General features: G+C 42.5%; 1 protein-coding gene across 4 annotated transcripts in view; it reads left to right on the top strand.

Moving 5' to 3' along the window:
- Positions 1-456: 456 nt before the first annotated feature.
- The window catches only part of FAM149A (family with sequence similarity 149 member A), a 30073-nt gene continuing 14199 nt past the window's right edge, over positions 457-16330 (top strand). Inside the window, exons 1-3 of one of the 4 annotated variants that reach the window (XM_064477517.1) lie at positions 457-1425; positions 15271-15381; positions 15699-15837. In XM_064477517.1, the coding sequence (XP_064333587.1) occupies positions 743-1425; positions 15271-15381; positions 15699-15837 (933 nt within the window). In that variant the 5' untranslated portion in view covers positions 457-742. Of the gene's footprint in view, positions 1426-11022; positions 11042-11482; positions 11577-15270; positions 15382-15698; positions 15838-16330 lie in introns of those variants that run through there. The other 3 variants (XM_031440262.2, XM_031440267.2, XM_031440265.2) reach the window with 3 other exon arrangements.

The raw sequence follows: 16330 nt of genomic DNA, 5'->3' as shown, positions 1-16330 counted from the left end.
CATGAATGTATGTTTTGACTAACCTTCCCTCGTATCAGAAAGCTGGCCATGGCTCGTTTGGTCTTGATAAGGTCCAGATTTTTTGGAATCAGGGTTACCATTCCCAGGTTTCTGTTCAAACTCCTCACCCTCAGCCCAGAGTTCTGCGAATCTGGGGAAGCTCTAAGGGTGATGGAGAAATTGGAGAGTGTTTCTTTAAGGCAGGGATCAAGGAGGGGAGCCAGGGTATCTATTGTATACGTAGCTCCAGGCTGCAGTCTGGGGCCCAATTAGCAGTGAGCTAAGCAGGGTTTTTGTTTGGCTTAGCAACCGCCTGCGCGGTCCCGGGGGCCCGTCGGGGTATCTGCGGCTGCCGGAGGCCCCAGTCTCCACCCTTAGCCCGGGGTGGCGCTGGCAGCTGCAGCAGTCGCCTCCGTGGGCTCCCGGACCCCTGGCCCTCGGGGTCTCGCACGGAGCACTAGGGTACGGAAGGGACTGCTCCCTGCAGACGGTGGCCAACCGGGCGTCAGGGAGGGTCTAGCCGAATTGTCGCGGGGCCCAGAGCCCAGAAGCGTTGCTCCGCGTAGAGAGAGCACCAGAGGCCCCTGGGGTGCGCGGTGGGCGGGGACCCCACGACCCCCGCCCCCGCCCAGGTCTCCTTGTCCAGATCCCTGCAGGCAGCGGTGGATGGAGCCCCGCAGCCCGGTTCCCCCTGGGCTTGAGGTTCGTGCAGCAGCCAGGACAGCACTTGGAAGGCCAGGACATGAAGGTCGCTGTGTTGGACCTTGGGTCTCTCTTTGCCAAAATTTTCAAGTCCTCGACGGCGCCCCCGACGGTTCCCTCGCCGGTCGCCTCCCCCAGCCACTCGCGAGGCGCTGCCACCGCAGGGCCGGCGGGTTCCAGCGCAGACACCTCGCTGAGCACGGCCCCGACCTTGACCCTCTTCCCGGCCCTGGCGCCCGACTCGCCCTCCGCCTCACCGGGGGCGCCGCTCCAGCCTCTGCTCACCGCCTCCTACCCCCGGGTCTCGGTCGCCAGCCTCGCGGCAGAAGCACTAGGGAGCCCCCTCTCGCGGCCCAGTAGCCCGAGAGCAGCCAAAGTCCAGTCCTCACCCCAGCCGCAGCCGCAGCCGCAGCCCTTGGCTGTGCCCCCGGCCCCCTCCAGCGGCGGCTGCAGCGCCGCGGGCTCCCCCGCACACCTGGTGGCCGTGGCGCGGCCGCCCCCGGGCCCCGGCGGGGTCTGGGCGGCGCTGCCTTCCATCGGGGGCCCCACGGGCGGCAGCAGTTTGACCGCGAGCCCACGGAACCCTCGCCCGCCTGGCCCCGGGGACAGAGAGTCCAGCGCTTGGGTGCCCCCCGGGCCCGGCCCCAAGACCCTGTTCTTCACCCTTCCGGGCATCGGCGAGGAATGGGCTTCGGACAGCAGCTCGGAGGACGGCGGGGAAGCGTGAGTAGCAGGCAGCACGGGGCCAGGCAGGTCCTTCCTCGGTTGGGATCCCTACCCCTCCGCCTGCCACCCCCGACCCCGGCCTGGCCAGGGGTCTTTTATAAAACTGCACTATTTGCAATAACTTCCACTAACTCCCCTGAGCACCTTCCTTGCTCTTTTCCTAGGTCCTTTGTTTCTTGACTTTCTGTTCTTTTCAAACGTAGGCTTTGATACGCATTTGCTCAATTTTCTTGGAGATAATCCTCTGCTGTGTGCCCGCGGGGCGGGAGGGGCGAGGAAGCAGGCCTTGCAGGGAAGGAGGACAAAAACTTTGTTTCTTTTCTAGCTGAAGGCTTGGCTCTTAGATCATTTGATAGTCTGGGTTTCTTAAGGACTTTGAAAGGAGCCTTCCAGTCCCTTTCTCGGATGCAGGCCTTGCAAGATGTGTAGGGTAACCTGATACCTACGGTGGCAGCTACAATTCTGAGAAACCATGAGGCACCGTGTCTCCATTCCTTTCCAGGATCAGCCCCAATTCTTATCCTAAGTGGGATTTTTTTTTTTTTTTTCTGGGAGACATCCAGTTAATTTACATATGACACAAAAGGCATTTGTAGTACTCAGGACACCTCTGATCATATACCCTAGAGCTCCTGAGTTCTTGCCCCTAGGCCCTGAGGTCCTCCAGCAGCTCTGACTGACATCATGGGAACCGCCTCACTGGGACATGGGGGACACTTCCCTCAACACACACACTATCCTTTCACCACCAAGAGCGGTGATGAAAACACTCCTCTTGTAAGAGGAGGCTAAACAGGAGGAGCACAAGCAAAGAGGCACAGACCTACATGTCATATGAGGATTTCCATTTGTTAGGAGCATCCTATTTGTGAAGCAGCATTAAGAGAAAACTGGGGAGAACCTTGGATACCAGACTCTGTTTAGTAAACACTGGGAAAGCCACTGAGTGTTTTTGGGTAGAGGAGTGGCATGAACTGCACTGAGCGTTAACAGGATTAAACTAATGCAAAGGAGAGAGTAAACACAGATAGAAGGCACGCTCTAGCTAAAATCCATCTATGTGCGAGGTACAGGAACCTAGGAACAAAGATGATACAAATAAAGATATTGAAATGAGTAATATCACAAGACCTGGCAACGCATTGGTGAGGCTGAAAGAAGCAAGAGGGAGAGTTGAAGATAATTTCATGTGTCCACCAGGAGAATGTCATTGACACAGTGGGGAACACAGAAGTGGGTCTATCAGGTAGGTGAGGGGTTCACTTTGGGATTCAGTGAGTTAAGGTCTTAGGTAAACATCTGAAGAAGGCTGTCAGGCAGAGAGCTGGACATGCATGAGTGGAACTTGGGAGAGAGAACAGGACTGGAAAAACAAATGGGGCAGCTTTCCATGTAGAGTTGATGGTGAAGACACAGCAATTACAAATTATTTCACACATTACAGTATGACCTACTTTGCAAGATGCATAGTGTTCTTTGTCCTTGTTGCTAGGTAATTTAAGATCTCCTGAAATAAGAGGGATCTTCTCTCTGTGCTAGACCAGTGCTTCTCAACATGCGTTAACTATTAGCAGTTACCTGTCACCAATCCGTAAGTACAGAAAGTAAGAGTAAGTGTTTAGAAAAGTTTATAGCAATTGACAGAGTAACTTTATGTCTGTTGATTGATAGCAAAACTTTTAGATTTCACTTTTGTGCATTTTTCCCATTTTATTTTCTAGTAATTTATTTTTATTGTACTTCAAAAATTATATATCCACAATGAATTGAAAAAAAAAACTTTTTAAATGATCAAACGACACAAAAGTTTGAGAAGCACTGAAGCAGACATTACTTAGATGCCTTTGGACCACAATGAGCAACACATTTCAGGACACCAAGAGAGAAAATAAAAATCCAAATGATCACACTACCATTTTACTCTTTCTAAAATACAAGGCTAAGCAGTATTTGAATAGTAGCCTCTGATTAAAGATGAGAGTCTCTGAATTGTTCAGACAATCTAGAGGTGACATTACGCTCCATTCACAGTGTCTTTGGGAACCACGGCTGTGGCGATGTAACCTGGGGCCAAGATCCGCTGCTCAAAAGGAGGGGCTTTCTCATACCTATTACTGCCTTTTTTTTTGGAACTTGCACGCCAACAGCTACATCGCATCAGAGCTCTCATAATCCACTACAACCCTTGACGGCAATTTCTCTCATAAAGCATAACTTGCAAACGTAGGTCATTTCCAAACAAAAAGGAACTGTTGACAGGAAATTTACGGCCATGACCCGCTCTCTTGTGGCCAGTCTGTAGTCTCTTTGGAAGAGTCCCTTACTTATGACTAATGGATGATCGTAGTGTATTTATCCCTTCTGAATCATGTCATGATGAGGGCAGTGAGCCTGCTGCTCCATCAGGATATTTTCCTGTATTTTAGGTCTATTTTTCATTTGAAGCTCACATTCTGCCACTGGTAGAAATGAAAACCCCATTGTCTGGGATGGCTCTCATCTTTGTCTTGGACTTGAGCCTCATTCTGGGGGGCTTACATGGGACCAGGACATTCTGTGGCGGGGAACGTGTTCTTTGAGAACCTCTGTTCTTGCTGAATCCACTGAAATATCCACAGTCTTGTCTGGTCCTTCTTTATAACCCAGGTCTTACCCCCTTACCCACAAAGGCCCTTCAAGTTAGGGGTCTCCCTCCCTGACTTCGGTGGTCCTAATGGGAGCCCCGGGATCAGCCTGCTGCTCTTATACCAACATTCTAGGTCACAGGACTTCCAGGATGGCGCCAACCCACCACACAGCCTGTCTTTTCTCTGGGATTCAACCACCTTCCCTGAGTTCTCCTGAAGGATCAGGGCATTCTGATCCCTTACCTCACAAACCTGTCTTAGGTCAGCCTCCACTTCTCAAGAAAAGGTCTTGGTTTTACTTACTAGTTTCAATATTTTTAGTATGTGTTTCATGGGTTGATGTGAACATTGCTCAAATATGTTTTATTCTACAAAGCTGAGGTTCTTAGCATTTGAAATAACAACTAGTGTTTCCATGTCTACTGGGTACCAGATGCTGTGTGCACGTTATAGTCATTAGCATGAATCCCCAAAACAAACATACAGGGTAGGAATTTTATTTCTTTTTACATATGAAGAAACTGAGGCTCAGAAAGAATAAGAAATGGTTTAATCCCACGTTGTTAACATGTGGGAAAATGTAAGATTCAAATCCAGGCGATCCATTTTTATCATCCACATATATGTGTAGCCAACTGTTTTTAATGAATTAAAATGGTAATAAGGATCTACTTCTAAGGTAATTGGTAGTATTTTTTTTTTCCTGGAACAAACTGGCTCTAAGAAATTATACTCTTTCCAATGAAAATAGGTTTTAAAAATAAAAATCATGTTAATAATTAATCTAAAAGTATCTTCCTGAAGCTATTCCTATTAATACTGATAAAGAGGCCAAAATTAAAGCTTACGTTTGTCCATTTTGAAGGACAGATAACAAATGGCTTTTATTGTAAATTCATGACTTCTTTAAAACATGAAGTTTGTCATCTCTCTTCTAGTTTATTATATATGTGTTTCTTATCAATTATCTTGTGTATATTTAATAGTAAATCAAATATTTTATTCGTACAAGTAAGGCAGATAATTACCCAGCATTGTCTTACTAGAAAAAAAAATAGAGAATAAGCGATTGGATATGGCCCTTGCTAGGGAAAAGGGTATACCTACACATGAGCATTTTCTTAATAAGATGTCGCACTTAAGGGTTTTAGAAGTCTTATGATTAAATATTGACAACTGTAATCTTTGCCAGGCACTTGCATTCGTGTTTATCTAATGAGTATGTTTCTTTCACATAACCTTTAACATTTTGGATCTTTCTTGCTTGTTAATTTCTAACAGAAATGGTATAATTTTGACAATCTAAAAAAATCTATGAGATATTGGTTATTTTTTTAAAGATTCATTAAAGTGGCAATTTTAAAATTAATCAGTGATTTCAATTCCTTACAATGAAATTTCTTTTAATAGAGCATATCAAAATTACATTGAAAAAAATGGTGGGACTCTATGCTAGATGTCAAAGAAGTACTGATGACAGTGACTGAATTCTGACTATGCAAACGTTGATTGTGCCAGTCCTTCCGGGCTGCCTCACACATGCGCACCACCTGGTTTGGGGCTGAAAAAAATGAACCTTGTCTGTCATTCTATATCCAGCCATTGTCCTTCTGTCCGTCTTTTCCTCCTATGACTTCATTGAAGTTCTACTTCTGATCCTTTTGTTTTTGGTTTGACCTTGGGGTGGAGTTTAACCTTGGACTTGATGAGTAAAGTTGGTTCTTGATTTAACCCTCGAAGTCCCCGAGGAGGTAGTTTTTGCCTTTGTTTCAGCCAAGACTTTAGCCGTGCTTAATGGAAACATGTCTTGTTGGGTTCCAGACCTCATGATTTTTGTGAATTCAAAGTTGATGTGAAATTCATCTTAGATGGGAATGTTTATTTTTTAATGTACCTAAGTTCTTCATTTGCACTTTGAGTTTAGCATTGTGTGTGTGTGTGTGTGTGTGTGTGTACGTGTGTTTACTCCGAATACGCTTCTAAGCCACACACCTGTTCCCACTGGAAACTTCTGTTTTCGCCTCACGCTGACCATGAAGCAGCATGCAGCGCTGTTCTCACCATTAAGTGTTAGTGAATTATTCTTGCATTAAGGAATTAGGGGGAAATGTTTATGTCACTGAAGATTCCCTTGGGAGATGAATGGTGATTTATATCACACACTGTGTGATAGTCCAATACAAAAATTCTCTCCATTCTACTTCCCACAATGGCAAACTGGATTGTTTCCAAAAAACCACCACCTGAGTGCAACTAGAAAAGCCGGACAGTAAATTACAACACACACACACACACACACACACACACACACACACACACACACACTCAAGAGTTATGGTAAACTGGAAATAGACCAGCCTCCCAGGGCTTGAAATGCAGATTTAAGTCTTCTTAATTTTGATTGGATTAAGATGATGTGGGATTGCTAGAGCCCCCAGCCCTGTCTGCTATAAAAACCAAATTTATCCCCTGCTGTATTTAAGACGTAAGCTATAACTATATATTATTCATCAAAGGCATAGTTTAAATACGAGTGCAGAAATGTTGAATATAAACGTGTAGATGAAGTGTTTGTACATGCAACTCCTAATGAAAACTGGGGTAGCTTTAATAATATCTTGTTTTAAAGACCACATGGACTTTAAAACAAGAAGAATTAGTGGAAGTAACAAGGGCCATTTTATAAAGATGAAAGGGTCAGTTTATTAGAAGATATGAAAATTACAAATTTGTAGGCACCAATAAAATCGTTATCAAAATATATAAAGATAGATCTATTTTTGACAGAGCTGTAGCACCTAACATCTGCTGCTAAGGTTTCCACTCTAGTGGAAAAGTGTTTCATGCTTTCTGTCTGATTGCGGCAGCCAGATTCAATGAGGGAATACAGGAATTATCATACATGGTGGGAGAAAATTTACCACTCAGAAGTCACCTTGTAAACAGTGAAGAGCTTATTCTACTCCAGAAAAGCAATCTAAACTTTGAGTTTACAAAAACAATGATCTATTGATGTCTACAGCAACAACGGACAGAACTAAGAGAAGAAATAAGCAAATCCAAAATGGTAGTAAAAATTTTTAACATACCTTTTGCAACAATTGATAGAAGATACATAGAAAAAAAATTGAACAACACAATAATTACTCTAAAGGATATGAAATTTATTATAAAGCTATAATATATATATAGTCTTTTCAATAATGGTGCAGAATCAATTGTATAGCCTTAAGGAAATGAAAGAAACTGGATCACCTATGTCATACTTCATGCAAAAAAATTTCAAGTGAATTGTAGATCTAAATATGAAAGTAAACCAGTGAAGCTTCTAAATATAAGAAAATATAGGAGATGATCTTCTTGTCTTAGGGGTAAGCAAAGATCACTTAAGTAGGACCCAAAAAATGCTCACCAGAAAGAAAAGATTGTTAAATTCCACTATGTTAAAATCAAAAACTTCACTTAATCAAAAAAGACCATTTACTGGAAGGTTTTTAACTACCCCAAGACAGCTTTTGATTGGTGTTAGCATGGTGTATCTTTCTTCATCCATTTACTGTAAACCTATATGTGTCTTTCTATTTAAAGAGTTTTTCTTGTAGACAACATAGAGATGGGTCTTCTGTTTTGATCCACTCTGACAATCTCTGTCTTTTAACTGGTGCCTTCAGACCACTGGCATTCAAAGTGATTATTGATATAGATGGATTAATAGCTACCATGTTTATTACTGTTTTGCATGTGTTGATGGATGTGGGGATTACAATTAATTTTAACAAGTACATGAAACCACAAATATGAAACTCACGAATGATGATGATTAACTGTATTTTTAATAGTTCAATTACATAAAGTGAAACTTATAATAGTGGCCTAGAAATGACTGCAAAGTCTTCATTTTCTGCTCTGCTTATTAAAAGAAGTCAAATCAAACATTAGAAAACACTTTCTTGGAAAATTTTACTATGTTGATGGGGCCATTTGGGACCTTGAGCTCTTCATAGACTGGATTTAGGTAGTTGTTTTCCCTTCAAAATCCTGATTTTTTTATAAAAAAAATATTTATAAAACACTTTTTGATAGCTTGTTATTTCTTTCAGTTTCTACTGATAAAAGTATTATAAAGTCAATGCTTAAAAGTAAGAAAAAGTGCTGGATGTGAAAGAAGCTTTTTGAACCCATTCGTCCAATATATTAGTTTAAAGCACAAAATTTCTGTTTTTCTGGTTCAAAATAGTATAGTATTGGCCATTTCATATGATCTTGCATAAAAATTATTGTCTTTGAGAGATTTCAGCACATTTAGAAATTGTTGGGCTTCTGAAAAACCAACTTAGGTATTTTATTTTGAGTTGCATACTAATGCTGTATCTTTCTATAATTTTACATAAGCTGTTGACCCCATAGATGACTTAGGACTGTCTACGATTTTTATACTTTTCACGTGAAAAGTCTAATAATTATTCTTCCTGCTATCTCTTTTCCAGATACAGCACTTCTCTACATTTTAAAACTTTTAAATATTCTTTGCTAAATATGAGTGAGCTTTGGTTTCTCCATATCACCTGCAGGGGAATTTGGAGGAGTGTGAGTTATGCAGAGAAGATTGAAGTATGGTGTTGAATAAGCTTTCTCACCAACTGCTTGAGTTAGAATGTTGGCTGTGCCCTGCCATCAACTTCTCTGTGACTCAGTTTACCAATATGCAGAATGGTCCTAACCATATTCCCCCTTCAGAAAATGACTGTGAAGCTTAAATGCACTAACATACATCAGGTGCTTAAACAGGGACTGGGGATGTGGTTAAGTATTCAAGCAGTGTTGGCGAATATTGTTATAGAACATAGTTTGTGTGTAAAAGTATTCATAGAGTATCTTTAAAAGAACGTCAACAGAAATCTGCAAATTAGATCTGAGATGAATCCCAGAAAGGGTAAACTTTTAAAGTCAGGCTGGACATGTCTGGATAGCATTGTTTACCCTTGGTAATTTACTTAATGTTTCTCATCCTTGGGTTTCTTTCCTGTACAAAGAAGTTGTTGTGAGTTTGGAAGCAAGGTACGTAGGTCCCTGACCTTAATTGCCTGCCAGAGTGAAAGCACTCCCTCCATGGAGGGTGTTATCATCTTGACACTTTCTGTTGGTTGTGCAGGCTAGGTATTATTTACTGAAATCGTAATTTCTGATCTAAACAGGGTTCTACGTCTGTACTAGAATGAAAATTCACTAAATTCTAATCCTTGCAAAAACATAATGGGATTAAAATCCAGCTGGGCATGGTTTTCAAAGTGGTAAAGCGTGACATCTAGTGGCTTTCCAGCAGTATTGCATGCAAACATTTCAATCCCCAAATGAGTCGTTTGTGGTTGTACTTTATTTTGCATTGATTGTTCTTAGAAAAACTTCATATAAGGCAAATTTATGTTATTATTTAATAGCAGATATTATCAGATAATATCACACATTATACTATGTTATATAATTTCTTAAAATCCGTTAAGAAAAATGTCCTTATAAATTTCATCACCTAGGTAAAAACTTTTTTTAATTTTTATGTTGAAATATATTAATTCTATATTTTTCTATAATTTTTATAATCTATGGACTTTATAGTTTACCTAGCACTTTCTAAGATTATTATACTCTTCACATTAAACTAACAAAACATTACATTGTTTTACTGGTCTTCTTGAAAAGTAGTTACTAACTTGTAAAATATATTTAAATGTGTAGAGGAGTTTAATGCAAGCATTTTTTAAAATAGACTTTAAAATTTTTAGAACAGTTTTTAATTTACAGACAAGTTGCCCCCTAGTATTAACATCTTATTATATTACATTATATTGTAATAATGGTGTATCTGTCACAACCAATGAGCCAACACTGGTGCATTACTGTTAAGTAAGCTCTGCATTTCATTCCAGTTTTATCAGTGTACTAGTCAGGGTTCTCCAGAGACACAGAACCAACAGAATGTGAATGTATTACTGCATCCGTATCTAGTCTCTCTAGAGCTAATATAGACACAGACATAAATTTATTTTAAGGAATTGTTTCATGTAGCTGTGGAAGTGTGGTAAATCCAAAATCTGCAGGGGGGATTGGAGACCCAGGGAAGACTTGCAATTCAAGACCAAAGGCAATCTGCTGGCAGAATTCCTTTTTGTGGGATACAGAGCAGGAGAGAGAGGTCGGCTTCTCTGTACCTGTTCAGACTTAGCAGGCCTAAGATCTCAAAGGAGAAGGGACTGGGAATTGTTCAGGTGGCCACTTGACTCATTGTGATTATTGAGAATCTCATGGTGGGGAAAGGCCGGCCCTAGGCATTGTCCACCCTTGGGCACCTTGCTTTGAAAATGTATTGTACTTAAGCCAACTCACTCCTGTTTCTTTTAGTTTATGACAATGGCCATTTTGTCAACTCACAGCATAGAGTCTGGTGACTCTGGTCCTGGTATAATTGCATGACTCCGAGGTTGCAACAAGCATATGCTAATAAACCACAACGCAGGTATGCTCTCTGGTTTGTAGTTATTGGACTGCATGAGATAGAGCATGTATTTGAAGATGGAGACACAGGACAGGACAGGAAACAAATCTTCGGCGCCTAATTAGACCTAGAGTCCCTGTTAATCAGATTAGCATCTTGCATTTACCAGGTTGGGACTTCAGTTTTGTTGTTTTTTTTAACCTCTACCAACCTCCCCTCCTCACCCCCGCCCAACTAGGAATGCTTTGATGGGAGGAGCGGGCTGGGTGAAATCAGTCTGTGTAGTTCTCCTGTTCATTAAAATTCTATTTAAAGAATGAAGGCCAGCAAACACCTGTGCGGGCAGACGCGGGGAAGGGGTGGGAAGGCCATCGCGCACTGGAGGCCCGGAGAGGGCGGTGGGGCGGGGCCGAGCGGGGGCAGTGGCCTGCGGCCAGAGCTCGGGGCACCGGGTTACGAAATGTGGCCGCGGGCGGCACAGCGTGTTTTTCCGGAGGTCGGGATCCAGGGGCAGCGGGGCGCAGGCCGAGGGCAGGGGGCGGCAGGTGGGAGCGGGGAGCGCCCGGGCTCGGGAAGAGGGGACCCCGCCGGGGACCGGCCTCCTGGCCCAGCCCGACCTCCGGGAGGGGCGCGGCGGCCAGGGAAGGAGGAGGGAAGGGCGGGCGCGGGGCCAGGAGGCGTCGCCCGGTCGCGCCGGAATCTGGGCTTTCGCGGCCGAGGGAGGCGGAGGGGGAAGCCGCGCGGGGCGCCCGGCGATCAGCCGCGCCCATGGGCCCCGCAGCACCGGCCGGGAGTGCCCCTGGCCGCGCCGCTCGAGACTCGCGGTTCCCGGGCGCGCTGCGGTGGCACGTGCAGGGGTAGCGGGGCGGGGGCGCCGGGCTGGGCGGGCGGGGAGCCCCGGCCCCGGGCGCGCGGGGGCGCCGCCTGCGGGGGGCCGGGGCGGAGTCTCAGCGCCCCGCGGCGCCCAGGCCTCGAGGCGCGGGGCCCGGCCCGGGGGACCCGAGCCCGGGCCTGGGGCTGGTGGTGATTGGGTAAGTCCTGATCGGGGAAGGGAGGGGGGATGAACTTGCCTTCCTGTCACATTTTTGTGCCATGTGCGTGATATTTTCCTGCTTGCAAAGCCAGAACCCATCTGGTCTGTTTCCCTGCATCCATTCATGAAATCTCTCATGCTGACATCTTCCGGCCTTCCCAAGCCCAATTGCTCACTTGCTCTGAGATGACTTCTCCATCAGTCCCAAGAGCCAGGCACCTGGGTTGCTTCTAGGATGCGTCACATAAGTCAGGGTTTGCCATCCTGCATTCCAACCCATTCAGAATACAGTTCTCATTTCAGACAATCCTTTTACGCAGAAATATAAAATATTGAGATCATTGTTTAATCATTGAATTTCTGTACGGCATAGTGGCAGAAGTCTGTGAGCTGTCAAGAGGCAACTTTTAAAAGGGAAAAATAAATCACTGAGTCATTTTTTTGACAACTGGAAGAGGGTGACTTAGGGAGATTGGAACTCAGCCTTAATTTAACTTTGATGCACCAGCAAATTACTGCAATATAGTTCACAGTTGCACTTCAGTCCACCCTAAAACCCAAACCCCGTCCCCAAATGAACAGCCTTAAATGTACTGACTAGCAGTATTTTATCATCTCAAAAAAAAAAGTTGTAAGATATCTGTAGGACACATCCAGTAATTAGTGTACACTTACCTAGACTGTATGGATTACACAGGAGTTGACAGTTTACAGGGAATTAAAGATGTTCAGTATTATGCCTGAAGTAACTGTGCCATGCATGGTTAGAGGACAGAATCCACAAGATTCAAAACAAGACATACAAAGAAAAAAGGCAAGTTCTAGCATTCTGTTCTTAGCTGACATTGTCAGTAACTCATGGTTTCTGAAGAGACATCCAGGTCAAATGGCTAGAGTCCTGGGACTAGCTCCAGCCTTATTGTTTTTTGTGACCTTGGGCCGTCATAGGGTTTGGCGGTGGGGGGTGTGGTGTGTGGTCAAATTCTTCTTTAGAATTCCTCTGAACTTTGTGGTCAAATCTATATGTTAGTAAGCTGAACTCTGAAGTTTAATACATTCTACAGAAATATGGAAACTTTGAAGGAGATGAGGATATGAAGAACAGAGGAGGAAAAAGCTGGAGAAATGGTGTGGAAGTAGATAGTGTTTTCAGACATCTGTTTTATAGTAATACCCCCCACCCGACACGCACTCTCACACTACTGCCACCACCATCCCTGAATGTTGAAGACCCCTGTCCTCATCCACACTTGGAAGTGGGTGGGAGCGTTGATCTTTGCAAGGGTATGGTAAAATGTGAAGAGAGGAATTCATTTTTCCATTTTGTACATGACTTTCTTCTTAGTCTGAAAGGTCTCCTTCCTCCTCTCTTAGAAAAAGGGTGAATTATCTGAAGGAAGAAATGACTGTTCATTGAAAACAAAACAAGCTGGCATGAGTCTGGTTAGTGAATTTCGTTTTCAAGCTGCATATAAGGCAGAAGGGGAGCTCGAAGCAAGCAAGGTGGACGTGAGTGGATTAAAGGTCTATTTGGTTGTAAAAGTCATTTTTGGAAATATCAGCTATGCTAAGAGCTGTGGCTTTTCCTTCTTTATAAAGGATTAAAAAAAAAAACTCCAGAAATGTCTTAAATGTGGAGGATATTTCCATGTTCGGTCACAACGTCATCTTTTGTATTAAGCATGGACATTCAGAGTAAGCAAAAGCACATTCTTTGTTCGAGGCCCTAATTTAATCGTTGCCTTTTGATTCGTTCAACAAACGTAGAGCATCTCTAGGTGACAGGCAGTATTTTAGGTGCTACAGATAGAAAATACTAACGAAGTGTCAAGGTCATCCCAATAAAAAACTAAAGCAGCAAAGAGATGTATATGATAGGAAATGCCGTGAGAGGCGCAAAGAAGCAAGAAGACTGTTTTTATCGAGTGGCAAGTGCTACCAGTAACAGCAGTAAGAGTAACCCGATTCATCTCGCCTGGTTATGCGGGCACTTTACATTAATTTGAGTCTCAAACAGCAGGAGAAGTAACTTGCTCAAGCACACAGCCTGTTGGTGGCAGAGCAAGATTCTAATCTGGGTTATTATTCTATAAATATGGCAAAGAAACATTATTTTATCTAACTCACCACCTGAGATTTAAAATTCTTTCTTAATGACAGGCAAATTAACTCCTATACCAGTATATATTTTGTAACATTCAAAGCAGATCTGTTGGATGCCTCTTTTATGTCGTTAAGTATTTTAATGTTTATCTGGAATTGTTGAGTCACATGGAAACGACAAATAATTGATGATTTTGAAACACCTGAATAGGGTGAGAGGTAAAGTAGTTTATTAGCATAAAAGCTTGTCCTCTATTCTTTTCTCTGCTACCTTTACTCTCAGAATTGCTTAGTTGTACTTAAGACTACTGAGCAATAAAGACAGGGGAAAAAAATCATATAATTCTGTTATTCTCTCTTGTAAAGACATATATGTGAGAGGTTCTCACTACCCTCTGTTTATAGTAATTAATTTGTTCTTAAAATTCCCTTTGTTGTAGAGTACTGTAGGTATATAACTAAGGGCAAAATTGATTCTCTTATATTAATATTTTTTAAAACTCCATTTACATTCAGAAATACAAATGTTGAAAATTAGGTACCATTTAAAAGCAAAAGCAAACTTTTAAAATGAATGCTGGAGTGGTGTCCCTGTTAAAAATATTGAAAGTTGACTTTTTTTCCCCAAATGACTACCATATTTTAAGTTAATATAAAATATGTTATTTGTATGGGAAAATATGATTTCTATAAATGAACATAAGTTGTTTACAGTTAAACGTTAAGAAAGTATTTTGACTAGAGGAAAGTAAATGTTTTATGAGGTCCATTGAAAGGGCAGTTTAATGATTAACACTAACTGGGCTGCACCAGCCAGGTTTAATACCTTATTAGAAATTGAGAAATTTCTTCTGTTTCAGTTTTCCATTCATTTTAATATTTTTAAACTCCCTGCAAATCAGGCTACGCCACCAAACTAAAGTGCACTATTGCTTGTGTGTTTCAGCTATTTCTTTGATTTATTTATGTGTTTAGTAATTCAAAAGAATTTGATATTATTTCACAATTAACATGGAATAATTGTGTGTGCGCGCACAAGGCTGATTGGCTTAAAACTTTTTGTGTTTATTTGGCTTTTTGGGGGGTAATTAGGTCTATTTATTTGATGGAGCTACTGAGGATTGAACCCAGGACCTCACGCATGCTAAGCATGTGCTCTGCCACTGAGCTTTGCCCTCCCCCAAGGCTGACTGGCTTTTGTAAGCATAAGGGCGCCTGGTCGAGGGACAGGCGGGACCTGAAACCCAGCTCACTTTCAGTTGCCAAGTTTTAGAGTGAGGCTTTACCCACCTAGGTTTTGGGCAACTTTGACCAGTCTGGTGGAGTCACAAGTTGCTTTTTTCCAGTTTACATAAAGGTGTCTAGGTTGATGACATCCTTGATTCTAAGAAAAATAAAAATGGTAGAGTCCTAGACCTTGATGTCCTGAGGGGCGTGTGTGTGCCCGCGGGAGCGCGCCCGCGTGGGAACGCACATGTGTGTTTAGGGGGGCATGGCAGGAGGAGAGGGACAACTTTCTACAAAAGGGAATTTTAAATGTCTTAGTAAAATTATGTCGTACAGATACTTTTCATATTTTATTTTTTCAGAAGAGGACTGTCAGAAGGATCTGGAAAGCAGAGTTTTGCTGAAAAAAGCAAAGATCCTTTACCTACACATTTTACAAGAAATGTACAGAAAGCCATTGATAAATACACCAGGTAAGAATTAGCCTGTTTAATGCTTCCTATTGCAAATCAAAACATGCCCATCACAAATGCGGGACACAAAGTCACTGATGGGCGTGAACTCAAAGTCACTGACAGGCCGTGAACTTGTAAAAGTGAGGGGAAAAAAAGCAATTTTATTTTTAGCCTAGTGAAATGTTGCACTGCATACATCTTCTAAAATCAGAGCACTGTGAAAATTAACCAATATATTTAAAGAAAGAGAACGTAGGCTCAGAGAGGTAAAGCCAGTCCTCAGTATATACACCTCTTCCCAGTAAATGTTATTTATTTTCCATTTCTTCCTGCAGTGACTCCGTGTCATCATTTTCATCAAGTGGCAGCCCCACACCCACAGAAGGCGCCAACTCTTGGTCTGGGTCTGGGACACAGAGTTCAACCACTGGCTTATCTACGGAGAGGATCTCCGTTTACTCTTGGAGAGATGATGTATGTCTCAGAAAACTTTGGATAATCCCATGATTACAATTTATAATGATGACTTGCTTTCTTATTTAAAAAAAATCTTTTCACCAATTTTAAAATCATTACCTAGTACACACATGCATAGACATACATTTAAAAACATTAACGTGTCACACAAAAAATTAAAAATACAGAAACACTAAGGAAAAATAAAAATCACCCATAATTTCATAACCCAGAGACTTAGCTGTTGATAGTTTTGGTTTTATCCCACCTTCCAACCCTCTCCTTCAGTTTGTTATATATGATTTCTTGTGTAATAACTATGGTTGGAAATTCAGGAGAGACTCTGACAATGAGGAACATGAATAAGAGAAAAATTGGGGAAAAATAAAAGCTGTAAACAAAAAATCGCCATGATTAGGGAATTTCCCCTGAATATTCTTAAATCAGATATTTTACTTCTAACCCTAGCGGAAGCTATTCACTTTAATCCTGTTTTTGTTGAGAGTGGGAC

The sequence above is a fragment of the Camelus dromedarius genome, chromosome 22, assembly GCF_036321535.1.
Source record: "Camelus dromedarius isolate mCamDro1 chromosome 22, mCamDro1.pat, whole genome shotgun sequence".
NCBI classification, from domain to species: Eukaryota; Metazoa; Chordata; class Mammalia; order Artiodactyla; family Camelidae; genus Camelus; species Camelus dromedarius.
The sequence above is the reverse complement of the archived record's forward strand: the minus strand, read 5'-3'. Positions and strand labels throughout refer to the sequence as shown.